The 21,387-nt window shown below is 39.5% G+C and overlaps 1 protein-coding gene across 4 annotated transcripts in view; it reads left to right on the top strand.

Annotated features, from left to right (window-relative positions):
- The window catches only part of LOC134736052 (uncharacterized), a 38,965-nt gene that overhangs the window by 17,131 nt on the left and 447 nt on the right, over positions 1 to 21,387 (top strand). The window contains exons 3-5 of one of the 4 annotated variants that reach the window (XR_010119756.1): positions 14,503 to 14,693; positions 16,477 to 16,607; positions 18,064 to 18,132. Coding sequence is in view for 3 of the 4 variants with exons in the window: in XM_063635229.1 (XP_063491299.1) it covers positions 18,064 to 18,132; positions 20,411 to 20,461 (120 nt within the window). In the remaining variant the exon portion in view is untranslated. Of the gene's footprint in view, positions 1 to 13,000; positions 14,437 to 14,502; positions 14,694 to 16,476; positions 16,608 to 18,063; positions 18,133 to 20,410; positions 20,462 to 21,387 lie in introns of those variants that run through there. The other 3 variants (XM_063635229.1, XM_063635230.1, XM_063635231.1) reach the window with 3 other exon arrangements.

Raw genomic sequence — 21,387 nt, 5'->3', positions numbered from 1 at the left:
TTCAACAAAGAATTTCATATGCAGCCAAACTGAGCTTCATAAGCAAAGGAGAAATAAAATCCTTTACAGACAGGCAAATGTTGAGGGATTTTGTCACCACCAGGCCTGCCATAGAAGAGCTCCTGAAGGAAGCACTAAATATGGAAAGGAAAAGCCAGTACCAGCCACTGCAAAAACATGTAAAGACCAACAAAACTATGAAGAAACTGCATTAACTAATGGACAAAATAACCAGCTAGCATCATAATGACAGGATCAAATTCACACATAACAATATTAAACTTAAATGTAAATGGGCTAAATGCCCCAATTAAAAGACACAGACTGAGAAATTGGATAAAGAGTCAAGACCCATTAGTGTGCTGTATTCAGGAGACCCATCTCACGTGCAAATACACACATAGGCTCAAAATAAAGGGATGGAGGAATATTTACCAAGCAAATGGGAAGCAAAAAAAGCAGGGGTTGCAATCCTAGTCTCTGATAAAACAGATTTTATACCAACAAAGATGAAAAAAGACAAAGAAGGGCATTACATAATGGTAAAGGGACCAATGCAATAAGAAGAGCGAACTATCCTAAATGTATATGCACCCAATACAGGAGCACCCAGATTCATAAAGCAAGTTCATAGAGACTGACAAAGAGACTTAGACTCCCACACAATAATAGTGGGAGACTTTAGCACCCCACTGTCAATATTAGACAGATCAATGAGACAGAAAATTAACAAGGATATTCAGGACTTGAACTCATCTCTGGACCAAGCAGACCTAATAGACATCTACAGAACTCTCCACCCCAAATCAACAGAATATACATTCTTCTTAGCACCACATAGCACTTATTCTAAAATTGACCACATGATTGGAAGTAAAACACTCCTCAGCAAATGCAAAAGAATGGAAATCATAACAAACAGCCTCTCAGACCACAGTGCAATCAAAGTAGAACTCAGGATGAAGAAACTCACTCAAAACTGCACAACTACATGGAAACTGAACAACTTGCTCCTGAATGACTACTGGGTAAATAACTAAATTAAGGCAGAAATAAATAAGTTATTTGAAACCAATGAGAACAAAGACACAATGTACCAGAATCTCTGGGACATAGCTAAAGCAGTGTTTAGAGGGAAATTTATGGCACTAAATGCCCACGGGAGAAAGCGAGAAAGATCTAAAATCAGCACCCTAACCTCACAATTAAAAGAACTAGAGAAGCAAGAACAAACACATTCAAAAGCTAGCAGAAGACAACAAATAACTAAGATCAGAGCAGAGCTGAAGGAGATAGAGACACAAAAAAACCTTCAAAAAATAAATGAATCCAGGAGCTGGTTTTTTGGAAAGATTAACAAAATAGATAGACTGCTAGCCAGACTAATAAGAAAAGAGAAGAATCAAATAGACCCAATAAGAAATGATAAAGGGGATATCACCACTGATCCCACAGAAATACAAACTATCATCAGGGAATACTATAAACACCTCTACACAAATAAACTAGAAAACCTAGAAGAAATGGATAAATTCCTGGACACATACACCCACCCAAGACTAAACCAGGAAGAAGTCGACTCCCTGAATAGACCAATAACAAGTTCTGAAATTAAGGCAGTAATTAATAGCTTACCAACCAAAAAAAGCCCAGGACCAGACAGATTCACAGCCAAATTCTACCAGAGGTACAAAGAGGAGCTGGTACCATTCCTTCTGAAATTATTCCAAACAATAGAAAAATCAGGACTCCTCCCTAACTCATTTTATGAAGCCAGCATCATCCTGATATCAAAATCTGGCAGAGACACAACAAAAACAAAAAGAAAATTTCAGGCCAATATCCCTGATGAACATTGATGTGAAAAGCCTCAATAAAATACTGGCAAACTGAATTCAGCAGCACATCAAAAAGCTTGTCCACCATGATCAAGTTAGCTTCATCCCTGGGATGCAAGCCTGGTTCAACATATGCAAATCAATAAACATAATCCATTACATAGACAAACAGAACCAATGACAAAAAACACATGATTATCCCAATAGATGCAGAGAAGGCCTTCAACAAAATTCAACAGCCCTTCATGCTAAAAACTCTCAATAAGCTAGGTATTGATGGAATGTGTCTCAAAATAATAAGAGCTATTTATGACAAACCCACAGCCAATATCATACTGGATGGGCAAAAGCTGGAAGCACTCCCTTTGAAAACCGGCACAAGTTTTGGCTTTTGTTGCCATTGCTTTTGGTGTTTTAGATATGAAGTCCTTGCCCACGCCTATGTCCTGAATGGTATTGCCTAGGTTTTCTTGTAGGGTTTTAATGGTTTTAGGTCTAACATTGAAGTCTTTAATCCATCTTGAATTAATTTTTGTATAAGGTGTAAGGAAGGGATCCAGTTTCAGCTTTCTACATATGGCTAGCCAGTTTTCCCAGCACCATTTATTAAATAGGGAATCCTTTCCCCATTTCTTGTTTTTGTCAATTGACAAATGGGATCTAATTAAACTAAAGAGCTTCTGCATAGCAAAAGAAACTACCATCAGAGTGAACAGACAACCTACAGAATGGGAGAAAATTTTTGCAACCTACTCATCTGACAAAGGGCTAATATCCAGAATCTACAATGAACTCAAATAAATTTACAAGAAAAAAACAAACAACCCCATCAAAAAGTGGGCGAAGGACATGAACAGACACTTCTCAAAAGAAGACATTTATGCAACCATAAAACATATGAAAAAATACTCATCATCACTGGCCATCAGAGAAATGCAAATCAAAACCACAATGAGATACCATCTCACACTGGTTAGAATGGCCATCATTAAAAAGTCAGGAAACAACAGGTGCTGGAGAGGATGTGGAGAAATAGGAACACTTTTACACTGTTGGTGGGACTGTAAACTAGTTCAACCATTGTGGAAGTCAGTGCGGCGATTCCTCAAGGATCTAGAACTAGAAATACCATTTGACCCAGCCATCCCATTACTAGGTATATGCCCAAAGGACTATAAATCATGCTGCTATAAAGACACATGCACACGTATGTTTATTGCGGCACTATTCACAATAGCAAAGACTTGGAACCAACCCAAATGTCCAACAATGATAGACTGGATTAAGAAAATCTGGCACATATACACCATGGAATACTATGCAGCCATAAAAAATGATGAGTTCATGTCCTTTTAGGGACATGGATGAAACTGGAAAACATCATTGTCAGTAAACTATCGCAAGGACAAAAAACCAAACACCGCATGTTCTCACTCATAGGTGGGAATTGAACAATGAGAACTCTTGACACAGGAAGGGGAACATCACACTCTGGAGACTGTTGTGGGGTGGGGGGAGGGGGGAGGGACAGCATTAGGAGATATACCTAATGCTAAATGACGAGTTAATGGGTGCAGCAAAACAACATGGCACATGGATACATATGTAACAAACCTGCACATTGTGCACATGTACCCTAAAACCTAAAGTATAATAAAAAAAAAAACATATTTCCTATACATTTTGTACAAAAGTAATTTCAAAAAGAAATAAATTCACTGAATCTGGAGAAAAAAAAAAGAGCTATGTAGTACAGAAAACTGCCACCCTAGCTAGACAGATGTGAAAAACAGCTCTCTAGAGTAAAGGTGGGGGTGGGGAGTGGGAGAGAGAGAGAGAAATAGAGATGAATGGGATGTCTATTATAGTAAAATAAAAATTAAAAAAAAGAAAAAAAAAAGAAAACCAGCACAAGACAAAGATGCCCTCTCTCACCACTCCTATTCAACATAGTGTTGGAAGTTCTGGCCAGATGAATCCGGCAAGAGAAAGAAATAAAAGTACTCAAACAGGAAGAGAGGAAGCCAAATTGTCTCTGTTTGCAGATGGCATGATTGTATATTTAGAAAACCCCATGGTCTTAGCCCAAAATCTCCTTACGCTGATAAGCAACTTCAGTAGAGTCTCAGGATACAAAATCAATGTGCAAACATCACAAGCATTCCTATACACCAATAATAGACAGCCACATAATGAGCGACTCCCATTCACAATTGCTACAAAGACAATAAAATCCCTAGGAATACAACTTACAAGGGATGTGAAGGACCTCTTTAAGGAGAACTACAAAACACTGCTCAAGGAAATAAGAGAGGACACAAACAAATGGAAAAACATTCCACGCTCATGGATAGGAAGAATCAATATCACGAAAATGGCCATACTGCCCAAAGTAATTTACAGATTCAATGCTATTCCCATCAAGTTACCATTGACTTTCTTCATGGAATTAGAAAAAAAAACTACTTTAAATTTCATATGGAACCAAAAAGGAGCCCATATAGCCAAGACAATCCTAAGCAAAAAGAACAAAGCTGGAGGCATCATGCTACCTGACATCAAACTATACTACAAGTCTACAGTAACCAAAACATCATGGTACTGGTACCAAAACAGATATATAGACCAATGGAACAGAACAGAGGCCTCAGAAATAACAGCACACATCTACAACCATCTGATCTTCGACAAATCTGACGAAAAGAAGCAATGGGGAAAGGATTCCCTACTTAATAAATGGTGCTGGGAAAATTGGCCAGCCATATGCAGAAAACAGAAACTGGACCCCTTCCTTACACCTTATACAAAAATTAACTCAAATTGGATTAAAGACTTAAATGTAAAACCCAAAACCATAAAAACCCTAGAAGAAAACCTAGGCAATACCATTCAGGACATAGGCGTGGGCAAAGATTTCATAATGAAAACACCAAAAGCAATTGCAACAAAATCCAAAATTGACAAATGGGATCTAATTAAACTAAAGAGCTTCTGCACAGCAAGAGAAACTAGCATCACAGTGAAATTTTATTCTTTAAAATTATCTTCTCCTTACAAATTCAGTTTGTCCTCCCACACTCCGTTTTTAATTGTATGTTTGTTTTGTTTTGTTTGGCCTCTTTCTTTCAGTCTGGAGGATTTTCTTAGAAAATTACTTTATTTGGTTTATCTGTTCATCCTTAAATATGATGTATTGAAAAGCTGACTGGAAACTCTATGGGAGTAGTTGGGTTTTGTCGAGTGTGGGTAACATGGTAATGTGGTGACATGACTGGCCTATTCCCTTGGGGAACATTTAATGTAAATATCTACAGAGAAGGACTATCCAATAACCTGCCTGGAGGTCACAAGTCAGACTGCCATTGCTACAGGAGCTGAGTGGAAGAAGAAATCTGGGAGATGCAGCATCTCAAATTTTGTCTATAAATGTTCACTTAATCCCCTAGTTTTCACACAGTACTTCTGACCTCAGCTGTGCCTGGTGTTCTCTGGTCCTGAAATTCCTTGCCTTATCCTCTCCGTAGACTAATCCCCAGTTGTTGCTTGAGTGTGGGCAGGACAGTCAAATGCTGCACATGGTGAGGGAGGTGTACTGGATTCCAAATGCTTTGTACACAGAAGTTCATCCAATCCTTCTGCTTTTAGCCCTGTCCTCACCCCCAATTTTCAGGGTTCACTATTAGCACCAGTCCTAAGCTTTTCAGGGTGCTTCTGGGTGGATCAGATTGATTCTCAGCTTTCCTCCCTACCAGTTTAGAAATTAGATTTCTTAGGTTTCCTAGGTCATTTACTGCTTTCCAGTTTCCAAATTGTGTTGCTGATATCTTATCTCCTATTGTACTTACCCTTTAAGGTTTCTGTCTTTAAAACACCCACTTTCCTCTGATTTCAGAGGAGCTTTGGGGAAAAGCAAAAAGAAGATAATACATTTCCACATGCACAATTCCTTGTGGAGTAAAAACTCTTTGTTCTATCTTCTCTTTGTTCTTTTCTTTGTTCAGTCACTGATTTTCAAGAAATAAAATCATATTCCCATTTTACAGATACAACATATTAGGGATAGGCCAGGCACGGTGGCTCACGCCTGTAATCACAGCATTTTGAGTGGCCAAGGTGGGTAGATCACTTGAGGTCAAGAGTTCAAGACCAGCCTGGCCAAAATGGTGAAACCCCATCTCTACTAAAAATACAAAAAAATTAGCTGGGCTTGGTGGTACACACCTGTAATCCCAGCTACTCAGGAGGCTGAGGGGAGAGGATTACTTGAACCTGGGAGGTGGAGGTTGCAGTGAGCCAAGATGGCGCCACCGCACTCCAGCCTGGGTGACAGGGCAAGACTCAGTCAAAAAAAAAAAAGGAAGGAAGGAAAACGAAGGAAGGAAGGAAGGAAGGAAGGAAGGAAGGAAGGAAGGAAGGAAGGAAGGAAATAACATATTAGGGATAAATAAATAAACTCACTTTTCCAAGATGACAGAGTTGGAGGTGGGGCAGTAGCTCAGTATATCCGTGTTGAAGAAAAAGCCAATGCTGTAACACTGTGCAGCTGTCACACGCCTGACATAAGTTACTCTAGCCTGCCTGCTCACTGCTTTGCAGTTGACCTCTACCAATGTCGTGGCCAAGTAATAAAAGCCAGAGTTAGTTGCTGAATATGAAATGACCTGGCTAAAACATTCACATATTACTCTTTTTTGCAAAAGAAAAAAGAAAAAAAATTGAACTGATCTGACCTAGTATTTTTCATGATAATAACTATAATTACCTAACCAAGCTGAATGAGCCTTGGAATTCATCTCAGAAAAACTACCAATACTAGGTTTTAGAAACTGGAAGCATGACAAATTTCTGAGTTGGATCTTTTAGAGACAGGATAAAAGCTGAGGTCATCTAAAATTTAATTTAGTGCCTGAAAGTAGGTCTCAAAATGAAAATGATACTTTACCATTTTGAAGCAGAATTTTCTGTATCCTGTGTCTCTTGAAGCAATTTACTGCATGGATTTCTCTTAGGTCAGCAGGATGGTTAGTCCGAGTTTAAGCCAAGCACCGTTCACAGTCAATTTCTGTTCAGATTCATTACTTTTGCAGCTAGCTGTCAGCCTTATTGCATCAGTAAGGAGTCAGACTAATATTGCCAGCAGATCATGTCATAATTTGTTAACGAAACTATTCATTACTATTTTTTGCCATTTATTTATTTATTTGGGATATAATCTGTATCTCCCTTATTAAAACGTGTCAGATATGCTGATGCTCTGTACAACTCAATTGTATTCTCTTGACTTTATGGATGAAATGAACCTATATAACAAACCTGGGATTACTCTATAAGAATGCCTCTGAGTTAATTATACTTCCCATTAGTACAAGTCTATTCTAAAATGCACTTAATTGCATTTGCAGACATTTATTTTGAAGTTGGTCAGCATTGGTGGTTTGTGGCTTTGCTCTCAGGAAGAAGGGTGCTATATTTAAATTAATCGATAAAGAATAAATACACTTGAAAAGGAGTTTATGCTTTGGTGTTCTTAGAGTGAAGATGTGGGAAGAGAAGTCCTGCAAATGCGAGGAGTCGATTTTACAGAAAATTGGGTCTTGGGTAATTTAGTGACTTTCTCCCACAATGCTCAGTTATTTAATGGTGGAGCTAGGAGTAACCAGTTCTCAGGTGCCCCAGGCCCATTCCCTTTCTACTTTACTATGGGAGCAGGATCTTGCAGAAAACTTTTCTGTATGTAATTTACTTTTCATAAAATAATAATCATAAATAATTTGATATTGTTTAAATTTTTATTTAGAAATAATTTAAAACTTGCAAAATAGTTGCATATACAATACACATGACTTTCTGTAGTTCGTCTAAGACTTTTAGTTTATAAATTATTTTGAAAATAGTTAAGATAAATACCTAAATTTCTTACATTTCATTTGTAGATTGGATAAGTTTTTATTAATTATAATAATATTTAAGTGTATACAAATATAAATATAAGACTTCCATTAAGTTGAGCCATAATCTTAACATATAATTTTTATAAATTTGATTCTTATAAACTTTAGACAATATTCCATGTATTTGGATTGATAGTTTCACCACACACCAGCTGGGTACAATTTTATGATGTCCTTGTTTCTCTGTCAAAGTGTTACTATAAAGTATAAGACACATAACTTTCTACGTTTAGACAGATCAATTTTTAACATTTTACAAATGTGTGTCACAGACACACAAACACAAACTGAAGTACCTGAATGAAGAGACAGACAGATGCAGCTAACTTCATATATTTCCCAAGAACAAGAGAATTCTGGGCCAGGCACCATGGCTCACACTTGTAATCCCAGCACTTTGGGAGGCCAAGGCAAGAGGATCTCTTGAGCTTAGGAGTTGAAGGTTACAGTGGCCTATGGCCAAGCCAATGTAAGGCAGCCTGGGTGACAGAGCAAGACCCTGTCTCTAAAAAAAATTAAAAGAAAAGTAAACAAAAGAAAGAAAATTCTCTTACAAAACCATAGTACATGTATCCAATTCCAGAAATTTAACATTGATACCATGCTCTTTATTGTATAATATACAGTCCATATTCAGTTTTCACAGTTGTTGCAACAATGTTTTTCTGGTCATTCTATTCTTTTTCCTCCTAAATCTAATCTACGTTCATGTGTTGCACTTAGTTGTCACGTCTCTCTGGCCTCCTTTAATATGGACTAGTTCTCAGTCTTTCTTTGTGTTTTATGACATGGACATTCTTGAAGAACACAGGCCTGCTGTTTTGTAAAATATCTCTCAGTTTGAGTTTGTCTGATGTTTCCTCATGATTACAGTTGGTTTAGGTACTCTTCTGGCAGAAATATGACTTAAATGGTTCTGTGTCCCTGTTACAGCACCACAACAAGAGGCAAATGATGTTGGTTTGTCCATTATTGGTAATAAAAGCTTTGACATTTGGTTAAGCAAGGGGAGGGGGGTCTTCCAGGTTTCTTAGCAGGTTATTTTTAGCACAGCATGAGAAGCAAGAAAGTCTACATGGCAGGAAGTACCTAAAATCCATTTGTGAGCTAAACTAGATGGAACGCTGGCATTAACTAGGGTTAGATGGGGTTCTTTGGAGCGCCAGCCAGCGTGATTCAGCCCTCAGCTTGTACTGTTCTCCAGCCCTCAGCTTGTACTGTTCTCCAGCCCTCCTTCTCTTACCAAACCCTACAGCCTGATTCAATGGCAATCTTTGATGGGGCCTGCTGAGTCACTTTCTTAGGAACCAGTGCTATGTAGGTATTCCCTCCTCTACAGGAATTCAAAAAATATTATCTCAAAATCTAAAAACAGATGAGTTGGATGACACTATGGTCTGCATATCCTGAGTCCTTTATTGATTGGTTGCAGAGATGTTTGACTGATAAACCTGGCTTTAATTGAGCTTACTTATGTAATAGGCAATAATAATAGCCCCAAGGAATATATTTCCCAAGGCACCAACCATAGTAACAGGGACCCCTTCCCCTGTCCCATTTCCTTGCCCTGTCCTGTGCTGAGGTAATTGGCTGAATAGAATAGAGCTTGAGTCGGGCACGGTGGCTTATACTTATAATCCCAGCACTTTGGGAGGCCGAGGCAGGTGGATGGCTTGAGCTCAGGAGTTCGAGACCAGCCCAGGCAACATGGTGAGACCCTATCTCTACTAAAATTGCAAAAAATTAGCCAGATGTGGTGGTGCATGCCTGTGGTCCCAACTACTTGGGAGGCTGAGGTGGGAGGATCGCTTGAGCCCAGCAGGACGAAGGTTGTAGTGAGTCGAGATCACCCCACTACACTCCAGCCTGAATCACAGAGCCAGGCTCTTTCTCAAAAAAGAAAACAAAAAATCGAGAATAGAACTTGAAAAACACAGTTAACAGTTGTTTTCCTCAGGGGAGCCATCTCACTCTAATGAAGGTTCTACCTGCTACCCACCCCTATCCCCTGCCTTTCGTCTTACTAAGCTGGGATAATGTTAAACATTTTTTACTTGGCAGAAATATTCATTCTTGATTACAAATCACTGGGTTGTCTGAGAAAGGTGAAGTCATATAAAACTATGGGCCTTCAAAGAGGATACTCTACCCTCTTTGGGGGCTGATTAGAAACTAACATGAATCAAATAAAACAAAATGAATGAAATAGCTCTCTATAGAAATGTTTACAGGCTCAACTTCCAAGCTTCATAGTTATTTAATCATGGATTGCTATTGGGACTAGAGCTTCTCCCACATTTTAGAATGTTATAGTTAAAAAAGAGTGCTACGAATGATCAACCTGCTAGCTGCCTCAGTTTCTTCATTACAAATGAGAATAACCTGATCTAAAGAGACATGTTTGGAGCAAGCTTGAATTTATTTGGCCTTCTGGTCAAGTCAAGCAGGTTTAGCTTGGAAGAAACTGAATCACACATAAACTAGAAGTGGGGTTGCTCATGGATATGAGACTGTGCCTTAGGAGTTGGTAATAGAGAGGGGTTGTTTTCCCAAAGACTTTTTGGAGAAAGTCACTATAGGAGTTCCTTGTTCTTCACCCCAAATCTCCATAGTTTCTGCAACTCCGCTAAATTCCACATGTCTGCTCCTTTCTGTTTTCTTACCCTCACCGTTTCTTTTAATTTCCCCCAAAAATCTGGTAAGAGCAGGGGTAGTATCTTAGCTTGAGTTCTCCCAAAAGATGATCCTGGGAGAAGGGTTTGGATACAAGCAGTGTATTTGGGGGATGTCTTAGTTTGGGCTGCTATAACAGATTCCCATAGACTGGATAGCTGAAAGAAAAATAATATTTTTTTCACTATTTTGAAAGCCAGCAGTCTGAAATCAGGATGCCAGCATGGTTGAGTGCTGGTGAGAGCTCTCTTTCTGGTTTGAAAATGGTAGTCTTTTCGCAGTATCCTCATATGGTGGAGAGCAGAGAAGGAGGAAAACAACCTCTCTCGTGTCTTCTCAGTGCATTAATCACATAGTGAGGGCTCCGCCCTAGTGACCTGATTACCTTCCAAAGGCCTCATCTCCAAATACCATCATACTGAAGATTAGCGTTTCAACATGTAAATTTTGAGGGGATGCAAACTTTCAGTGCATAGCAATGAGTAATACCAGGAAGCATAGAGGGGAAAAAAGAGAAAGAAGAAGACATTCAATAAAAGGCACATTCATGAGTGAGTTATTACTAGGGAGCTCAATCCACTGGGGACCTGCTGAGAGACTTTCTATCTCTCATGCTGCTAATCATGAGACATCATGCCCTAGAATTATCCCTCCAAGAGAAGGAAGGAAATTGGAGAGGTACCCACCAAATTCTGTTCTTCATTGGTTGAAAGTCACTTCTAGGTCATTAAATTGCCTGGCCCTTCCTGGCTTGCCCCGCAAGTGAGTGTAGCATACTCTCATAGCCAGAGAATGTCCTCAGTCACAGAAATACAGGTACTTAAGGTAAGAAGCCTCTGGTAGTATAGGAACAAGTAACTGTCCATGGAAGTTGCACATGATCTCCTGGATAAGCTGAGAGGTTACAGATGGGGTAGCAACAATGAGTGACACTACGGGGAAGGCACCTGAGGCAAGCTGGGCCAGGCAGCTGGTAGGGAAGGTTGGAGTGCCCTAGGCCAACACTTCAGCAAAAACTGTATGCACAGTGATTCCCAAAGACAGGAATTGTGAAAGGACTGGTACCCTAAAACTGGTCTGCTAGTGCCTCTTTCCGAACAACCTGTATAGGACCAACCAACTACCCTGCAACACACACACACTGAGCATACATACACACACTAAAATTCTAGGAAAGCCTCATGCTCACGGTCCATACATTCTATCCTTACATCTTCAAGGAAGCAATAAGTCCATTGGCAGAAGTAATTATTGCAATAGTGTCTTTATTAATCGAATTCTGTCTGTCACTCTGCTCAGTTTTCATTACTTTTTAAGATCATGCTTTGGATGAATTTTTTAAATGAGTTCATAAGAATAGAGCAGAACGAATACCCTATGTGGTCTTTGGAAAATTATTCAAGTCTTCTAAATTACATATAAGAATTTTAAAATATTCAACCCCTATTCATGCTGGGGTTGAAAGGATAAATAAAGCAGCCCTTTTTATTTCCCTCCAGAGTCACAAACTAATTGAGACATAAAACACAGGAATAAAACAGAGATAAAAAATCACCTTTGTTGAACTAAGATTGAATTGCAGAATGAGACTAGATTTATAGTCGTAATGGACCCTCCAAAACTGTGCCCCCTAACAATATACCCAAGAATCCAGCCTCCCACTCATAGCGGAAAATCATTCCCTAAGACATTCAGCACATGGAGATTGTAAGAGTGTTTGAATCTTCTGTACAAATTATAAGAGAGAGACAGAGAGACAGAAAAAGAGAAGTAGAGCTGTAGAGCCACACTGTATTATTTGGGTCTTTTTGGAAGCAGACTCTGAGACAGAGTTAGTAGTGCAAACAGTATATGTGGAGGTAAATCTTGTGAAAGATGAAAGGGGGAGGAAGCAAAACTAGGCAGGGAAAGTCTTAGACCATGCTGTGGCTATGACACCTATGAAAGGAAAGAGGCGAGAAAGCAAGATTGAGCGAAGGGGAGAAAGTACATTTGGGCAGGGCAAGCCTGGGATCTCAATGCAGATTTAAGAAAGTCTCAGTCAACACCTAGGGCAGCTCCACAGCAAATAATTCCTGTTAATTGAGTCCCATATTGGCAGAAACGGTCAGGCCTTAGCATTTCTTCTGTGTCTCCTCATTGGCTAGGCTTCCCGAGAAGAATGTGGCCTTCAAAAGTTGGAGGCTGTCAACTAGCTGCACTCCTTGCAACTGAGTGGCAAGTTCTTTCCTGAGAGGTTCTCCGAGTGGCATACCTCAATGGCTGCCATACACATTTACTTTGTTCCTTTTCTTACTGTTTCTGATCAGAAAAGTTATACTTCTTCACTGCTGGAAATGAATAGACAAAGGAGCAGAGAGAGGCTGGCAGTGTTACCAACATGTGTTTAGGTCTCAGGGAATGAAGTGGAAACATACATACACACAAAAATGCATATTAAGTATAAGTCCTTTATGGATAGATGAGGCATATGAAATAATTCTCGTCCCTTACCCCTTGCCACAAATAACATATAATCCCACTTCCCTTCTAAGGCAGGTGGGTCCTATTAACTGGAGAACCCTTTACGTTGATGAGCTGGAGAGCTAAGTGGGGCTCAACTGCATATCACAATGGAAGAGAAAAGAAGTGAGGGGAAGGATGAAGAGAATGGAGCCTATAACAGTGAGCGTTGTATGAAGGACAGAGAGAAAATCATTGTATCAGGAAGGCCAAGAAAGGACTTGGGAGAATATAAATGTCAATTGAAATTCTTAAGTTGATTGCTTTGAGGAAAATTATGTGAACTCTTTCTTGGTGAACTCTACTTGATGTGAACTCTACTGTGAAATGTTAAGAAAGTCTACATTGTCCTGCAATGCTTTTGTGAAAGTGGATTTTTCATAGGATGCCCAGGAAGGTATTGACATTTATGTCTGAATGAATATGCCATGCAGCAAAGCCAAGTGGCTGAGATAGTAATCTACCTTGGGTCTGCATGGTGCCAAAGCCCATGAGCTCAACTGTTAGGCTTAGACTGCTGTTGGTTGGCTTCAAGGAGAATGGAAGTGGTGCACAAAGTTAATGGAACAGCCTAAGAACTTTGCCCTGGACATGCCAGCATTGTGGAGTTCCTCATTTATGGGGTTGTGTTCCAAAACTAGGGTGTGCCCTCAAAGAGTGTGTACACACTCTTGTTTTCCATAGTTACTCCCACAGGCCAGCCTTTGGCTGCCTCTAACAATAAATATGGCAAGAGAGCACAGATAGTACACTGAATCACCAAGGCCAAATAAGACTGGGGTGAGGTTTGGCCCACTTTCAGTCCCAAGCCCCATGATTCCCAAATATTAAAAAAGATATTAATAAACAAAATATAAAACAATTTGACAAAGCTATATTCATGACAATTCTAATATGTTCTATATTGGGATTATACCAACTATGGTTAAGGGAAACTATTTCACAAAATGGATTAACTGTTAAAAATATGTGTTAATGCCTATCCAATACCATGCAGAGGAAGGTTGGTTGGATTTACTGGAGCAGTTCCATTTATTCAGAAAAAAAATCCTGTAATAGAAAATTTACTCAGTAAGCTGTGCTACCTTATGAATATCATTTGGGAGAAAACAAGTCTAACAGATGCTGTTGGTGCCCTCCCTCCATAGCCCCTTGGCATTTACCATGTTCATACATGCTGTCCAACTTCCAGCTGCCAGCACCTACAACCCTCAGCCTGAAGCCTTTCTTTGGACACTGGAGCTCTTTCTCATCCTCCCCACAAGCAACCCCCAACCAATGATGGATCTAGTTACTGGATAAATATCCCAGCTCCCTTGTGCCATGACTGGTATAAATCAGAGGCACATTCTCCCAGGGAGATTATGTTCTGCTTGACTTTGGTGATCTTGCTTAATAATGCAAATTTTATTGGCTTCTTTCCATTCCTTGTTTTTATTTCTCTATTTCCTTACTGATAGTTGCTGGGATTATCTGCCAAATAAATTACTTACATTTAAACCATTGCCTCAGAGTCTTCATTTTGTGTTACCATACAGGACTACCAGAGACTGGGTAATTTATAAAGCAAAGAGGTTTACTTGGCTCATCACTCTGCAGACTGTACAAACATGGGACCAGCATCTTCATGGTTTCGGTTGAGGCCTCCGGAAGCTTCTACTTTTTGGCAGATGGAAAAGGGGGAGTAGGCATGTCACGTGGTGAGAAAAGGAACAAGAGAGAGGAGAAGGTAAGAGCCTCCTTTAAACAACCACCTCTCCCATGAACTAATAGAGCAAGAACTCACGCATTACCATGGGGAGGGCACCAAGCCATTCATGAGGGATCCACCTCCATGACCCAAACACTTCCACCAGGCCCCACCTCTAACATTACATATCACATTTCAACATGAGATTTGGAGGGGACAAATACCCAAGCCGTATCAGGGTCACTTCTATAAGAACATAAACCAAAACATTTCATTTGCCTCACCTGTTGCTTACTAAACAAACTTCTGATTTGAAGTTGAGCTTCTCTAGTGGCCAATTTCTGATCAAAGATGCAGTAATAATCTGTCCTGCTTATATGAGTCCTATTTGTGGCTGATTAATGACTTGTAAATATTGTTGGTGTGAGTCAATCTTCTAGAACAGGGAATGGCAAACTATAGCCTGTAGGGTAAATCTGGCCGGCCTTTAAATTTTGTAAATAAAGTTTTATTGGAACACAGCCACATCTACATATAGTCTGTGGCTACTTTCACACCACAACAGCAGAGTTAAATAGTTGTGACAAAGACAATATGGCCTGTAGATTGTAAAATATTTATACTTTATAGAAAAAGTCTGCTGATCACTCACGGAGAAGCTGTTCACCTTTGGGTTCACTGAGAAAGTCAAACCTGTGGATTTATAAATATGAGGGTCAGAACTTGGACCAATGGCATCTCACCAAGTGGCAGCCCAGTGAGACTCTCAACTTAAAATATAGCCTAGTCACCACCTACTCAATTCCTTCCAGTGCTTGATTATGGCATGGTCAGAATTCTAGGAATTCTTGTCCATGTCTTGGGAATTCTAGGGTAGAGACAAGAAGGAGGGCATTGGCTAGACAGGAATATTAAGAAAGTGTCTTTTAAATTGAGGTTCATCAACACACTTTAAGCAAAATTCTCTCCAGAAAACTTCTTTTGTTTATTGACCCAGTTCTTGCTAATCATCCCCTCCTGCTGTACCCTCTTGGTCCTTACAGGCTCAGCATCAATTATTAATTAATTTGAAATTGATTGATGAGGTCCTCTGTAGATTATTCTAAGCTATGCCACAATTCTAGCTAGCTCAAGCTTCTTCAGCATAGAGACTATTTATATTACTTGTCAACCTCCTAGCCCCCAACAATTGATAGCATAGTATTTTGTATACAGCAAATGTTCAGTAAATTATTTGACTGTCCAACATCTACCACACACAGACTTCTATAGATGAGGCAAAATGATAATCAAACTGGAATCATTTGTCAAATATGAAATAATTTTACATAATGTTTCTAGAGTGATAAGGAATGTAGGCTTCAAAAATGCTAAAGAAATGTAGGAAATCCCTAGCCTTGACCATGCAGTGTTATTTTTGACATTGAAGTGGAAGAAATTGCTAAGTCACAAATTTCAAAAGTGACCCCTTCCTGATTAAGTAATAACAAAGCTAACAAAGAAAGAAAGAATATATCTGACCCATTTAGGAAGTTAGCCAGTTTGCATGAACTTTATGTCTTGTAAAAAATCCTTCTGAGTAAAGACTAATTATTAAAAATGTATTTTTGTTCAGTTATACACAATCTAGTTGGTGGATAAAATAGGTAGGCCAATAATAATATTCCAAGGAACATTTGGACATTGGAAAGAATAACCTTGCACTATAATAACTAGTTCCACTACCTCACTTCTACTCATTCTTTAATCCACTGTGATCTGACTTTTATTTTCAATTAAATTCAACTTATCATTTTTAATTTCCCGTTTATATATATACTAGGGTTTAATGAGAGAAAAAATTCCTGCATTTCCTGCACTCCAGTGTTCCATAGCCTATTAAAAGATCCAGGCATATGAAGAAACAATTGCGAGTGGCAAGTTCCATTAACAAGAAATGTAGTATAAATGGAGGTAAGACAAAGGAGAAGGTGATCAACTCTGTTTGAGGGTGGGTCTTAGGTTGGGTTCCTTGGAAGCAGAGCTTGAGGCAGGGATTTATTAAAGGCATGCGCTCTGGAGGAAACACGTACTGCAAGATAGGGCAGGGGAAGGAGTCAAGCAAATAAGTGATCTTGGTCAATGTCTAACCTTGTCTTCACACAAGACAGATTCTGGAGCATAAATCTCACAGCAGAGAGAAAGGGAAGGGTCCAGGCTTTTGTACCTCTGTGTTACAGGGCCATTGGCTCTCCCAGTTAGCCAAGGGTATTCCTTCTGAGAAGGTCACAGGCATAAGCCATCAGCTGAAGTGCTCACAAGCGGCTGAGCATTTGGGTATTCTGCTGGTCAAGTGGATCTGGGAAGAGCACCAATATCATCTATTAAGAGAGGGTTAGAAAAACTAGATTATATGTTTAATACTTTGGGCAGCTCAACATCTGAACACTATTCCTGTTTGAGAAAATAGGACAAGACAGATGGCAGACAAGGCTCCATTTTGCATGATGCTTCCCATTTTCTGAGCCTGGTCCTACAGCCTTCCAAGTTTGTTATTGTATATCCTTCTTAAAAAATTCCTTTTCTGCTTTGACTAGCCAGGGTCAAATTTTGTGGTTAGAGAGCTTTGACCAGTACAACGATTAGAAAAATTGTTAGATCACAGATCATCATAGCCTGAAAAAGATAAGGCCCATTGAGGGGGAGAAGAGCATATGGAGAGGAGAGATATTACATATATTCAGGCTGAGTAAGAACCATAAATCTAGGGTGACTATAAAATGTATTACTTGTGAGTGTAGGGGAAGGTGTGGCAAATCTAGTGAGTATTTGAGAAAAAGACAATTAATCGTGGGACTTGTTGAGTATGAGTGTTCTGGGTACACCGAGAGGGGAGATGTTTCATAGGTGGCTGTTCAAGTGTCATGGTCAAGATAAGCCATCTGGAACACACACACACAGAGAGAAAGAGAGAGAGAGAGAAAGAGAAACTGGGCACTGGGGGTGGCTAGGCTCAGGGGGAAATGAACACAGAGCAAGAGTTGAAGAGGCCAAAAGCAGAATCCAAGAGGATTATTAAATCTATGTAGTTCTCTATAGATAAATATTTGACAAACCAACAGAGGACAGGAAAACCAAGGAAAGAAGGACTAACCAGCACAATTAAATGGCTCCAGAGTGATCAAGCAGGGCAGAGGCTGAAAAGAGACCAGTGTTGGTGTTAACTAGTAAGTCAGTGATGACCTTTCAGAGGAGGGTTTTATGGAGTTCCTTAAAATATAAAACAATGTATCCTTCCTTCTGTGTCTAGTAAATACATCATCTCATCAACTAGATCCCCTTACAACCTTGTGTTTGTAACTGTTCCCTCTCTGTTGGCTCCTATGCAGCAAAGAAGCATAACTAAAGTACTCTGTTCTCTCTTCTCCAGCTGTGGAACTCCAATTCATCCTTCAAGAGTCAATGTCACCTCCACAGCAGGTATTTCCTGACTCTTCAGGTGAGAATTAGATCCCGTTTCTCTCCTGGAGTCGCATAGCACTTTGTGTTTATTTCTTTTGTAGATCGTGCTGAAGTATATTGGAGGCATCTATTTGTATTTCTGTCTGACCGTGACCAGAACCTGTGTCCTAGTCACCTTGTATTCCTAGTGTCAAGCATAACGTGTGGAACACATGACAGAACCTAATATAAATTGCTGAAAGAATGGCTATTTGGCTGAAAAGAAATAACTGCATGAATGCTCCCTTCCTAAAAATGTTTACCTTAAGTCTACTTCTTGATTTATAGTTCTGAATACATATTTTAAATTGGAACTTCTGATTTTCAATATACTTCATAGAATAATTAAACATTTGGGAGGAAAACACTCATGCACAGAGAAGTATCCCAAGGGAAAAAAATAAATAAATATCCTTGGTGCATGTGGTACAGTTAATATATCATTACAATAAATTATAAACCAAAACAAACATTATAAAACACAAAATTTGAAATAGATATAAAATGGAAGAAGTCCATTTCTCCTCATGCAAGGAAGTAGCTTTGCATATTAATAAAATTTAAATGCCTCACAGACAGAAAAATGATGGGAATAGATTGTAATAACTTAAAAACAAGCACACTTTAAACAGCCTCTGTGATGAATGTGTGATTATGAAGAATCCGTCAAAAAGGCTAGTCAGGCATTGTTCCACTCTGATGCTTCCAGAAGCAGGATGACTGATGGCCCTCAATTTAAAAAAGGCACAGCAAGAGACAGGCTAAACTGAAGACACAAAGGCAAGAGGTTGAATTGCTGAAATATACGAAGATGTTAGTCTGCAAGGTAACAATTGAAATTCTAGTAAGTGTGAGTGTTCCCTATGTGTCTAAAATATTACAAATATCCAAATCATTTTAGAATATTAATGGAGAGTGAGAAAAAATAAAAGGAAAAATATAAAGACACATAGATGCATAAAAAAAGGTGAAAAGTTTATAATATTTGGTAGCTTTAGGTGAATTCAGGGTTGCAGCAAGTTACCATAAACATATATTGGCAAAGACTTTCTATAAAGAATGAGATAATAAATGTTTTAGGCTTTGCAGCTACTGCAAAAGACCTCTGTCTCAACTACAAACTCTCTTGCTGGAGTGAAAAAGTAGCCACAAACAGTAGGTAATTGAATGGGGTGGCTGTGTTCTAATAAAACTGTATTTACAAAAAAAGTGGGGGCCAGATTAGGATTGCTGGCTGTAGTTTGCCAGTCCATGCTATACAACAAACCCGTTTGTGATAAACAACAAAATAGATAAAAGCTAGTGTGTGTGTGAGACAGAGATCAATGATTGTTGAGTCAATAATTGTTGATGTTACAGTAAGTTTTTATCATATTTGGTCTAGTACTTACATGAGGGTATAGCTGAGCACATTGATTTAAACAGCCTCTGTGATGAATATGTGATTATGAAGAATCCGTCAAAAAGGCTAGTCAGGCATTGTTCAGTGTTTTCAGCCCCAAACATCCAAGCCATCCCATGCAATTACCTACTGTTTGTGGCTACTTTTTCACTCCAGCAGGAGAGTTTGTAGTTGAGACAGAGGTCTTTTGCAGTAGCTGCAAAGCCTAAAACATTTATTATCTCATTCTTTATAGAAAGTCTTTGCCAATCCATGTTTATGGTAACTTGCCGCAACCCTGAATTCACCTAAAGCTACCAAATATTCTAAACTTTTCACCTTTCTTTAGCATCTATTTGTCTTTTTATTTTTCCTTTTATTTTTTCTCACTCTCCATAGCTGAGCACATTGATTAAGCCCAGGCATTAGTATTATTTTCAGGTTATCTAGGTGATTTCAAGGTGCAGCCATATTTGGCAACCAGGGTGCTAAAGAGTGCTTCTCAAATTCCGGTGTGCAAATTGATCACCCAGAGTCTTGTTAAAATGTAGATGCTTATTCCGTAGCCCTGGGGTGTGGCTTGAAATTTTGCATTGTTAGCAAGTTCTCAGTTTAGATTGATGCTGCTGGTCCACAGAGCACACTTTGAGCAGCCAGATGCTAGTGCTGGTTTTCAATGCCTGGCATGCCCAGGCCCTGCCCCAGAGGCTTATGTCTTTGGTCTGGAATGCTGCCTGGACATTGAGATTTTCAAAAGCTCTGCAGGTGATTTGGATGTGCAGCAAAGCTTGAGAGCCTCTATGCCAAAGCTTATGATGATATGTCGATTTTAGTTATGTTATCAGTGGCCCTAATGTGTTCCCTTTTTCTCATTCTCCCCCCAACGCCCACCCAGCCATTCCTCTCCTTTTCAGCTCCAAACATCCAGACGAAGGTGGGGATCAGGGTGAGCACTTCATCCTGTTGCTCTTGTCCACCTCTGAAGAGTGGGAGGAAGTTCAGGATGGAAACAGGAGACTCAGGCAACCTGGGTTTGGGAAGAACAAGTGCAGTGTTCTAGGAGTGAATTCAAGGGAAAGCTGGTTGAGATAGAATGGGCGGGGGTGGGGAATAGCACGGAAAGTTGTCACAGCACAACCTTCCTCCTGTCTTGGGACTGAGGTGTGGGGGGTAGCGAAAACAGCCATGTACCCTCCTGAGTCCTGCCTGGAGACACCTGACAACCAAACCAGCTTCTAAGGGTTTTTCCTTCTCAGTATGCAGGGCAACTTGGTTACTAGACATGCAAGAGAGACCCCCAGTGGCAAAGTGTAGAAGTGAAGTATTTTCCCAAAGCATTAAGACCACAAAGAAACATAAGGGTAGAAGATGATGGCTTCCAGCCCATTGTCTTTATCAAACTAATGCAGGGACAGAAAATCAAATACCACATGTTCTCACTTATAAGTGGGAGCTAAATGAGAACACGTGGACTCAAAGAAGGGAACAACAGACACTGGGGCCTACCTGAGGGTGGAGGGTGGAAAGAGGGAGAGGAACAAAAAAAAATAACTGTTGGGTACACGGCTTAGTACCTGGGTGATGAAATAATCTATACAACAACCCCCCATGACAGCAGTTTACCTGTATAAAAACCTGCACTTGTTCTCTTGAACCTAAATAAAAGTTAAAAGAGTAGAGGATGATAATGGTGATAAATCATGGGTACCACATAGTGAACATACACTGTGCCAGGCATTGCTCTAAGTGATTTACATATATTAAGTCATTTAATCTCAACAACCCAATGGGGTTAATGCTTTTATTATCCCTATATTACATATGGAGAAACTGAGGCACAGAAAAGTTAAACAACTTACCCAAGTTTACCCA

This window comes from Symphalangus syndactylus, chromosome X, assembly GCF_028878055.3.
Source record: "Symphalangus syndactylus isolate Jambi chromosome X, NHGRI_mSymSyn1-v2.1_pri, whole genome shotgun sequence".
Classification (NCBI taxonomy): Eukaryota; Metazoa; Chordata; class Mammalia; order Primates; family Hylobatidae; genus Symphalangus; species Symphalangus syndactylus.
This window is presented reverse-complemented; position numbering and strand designations above follow the sequence as displayed.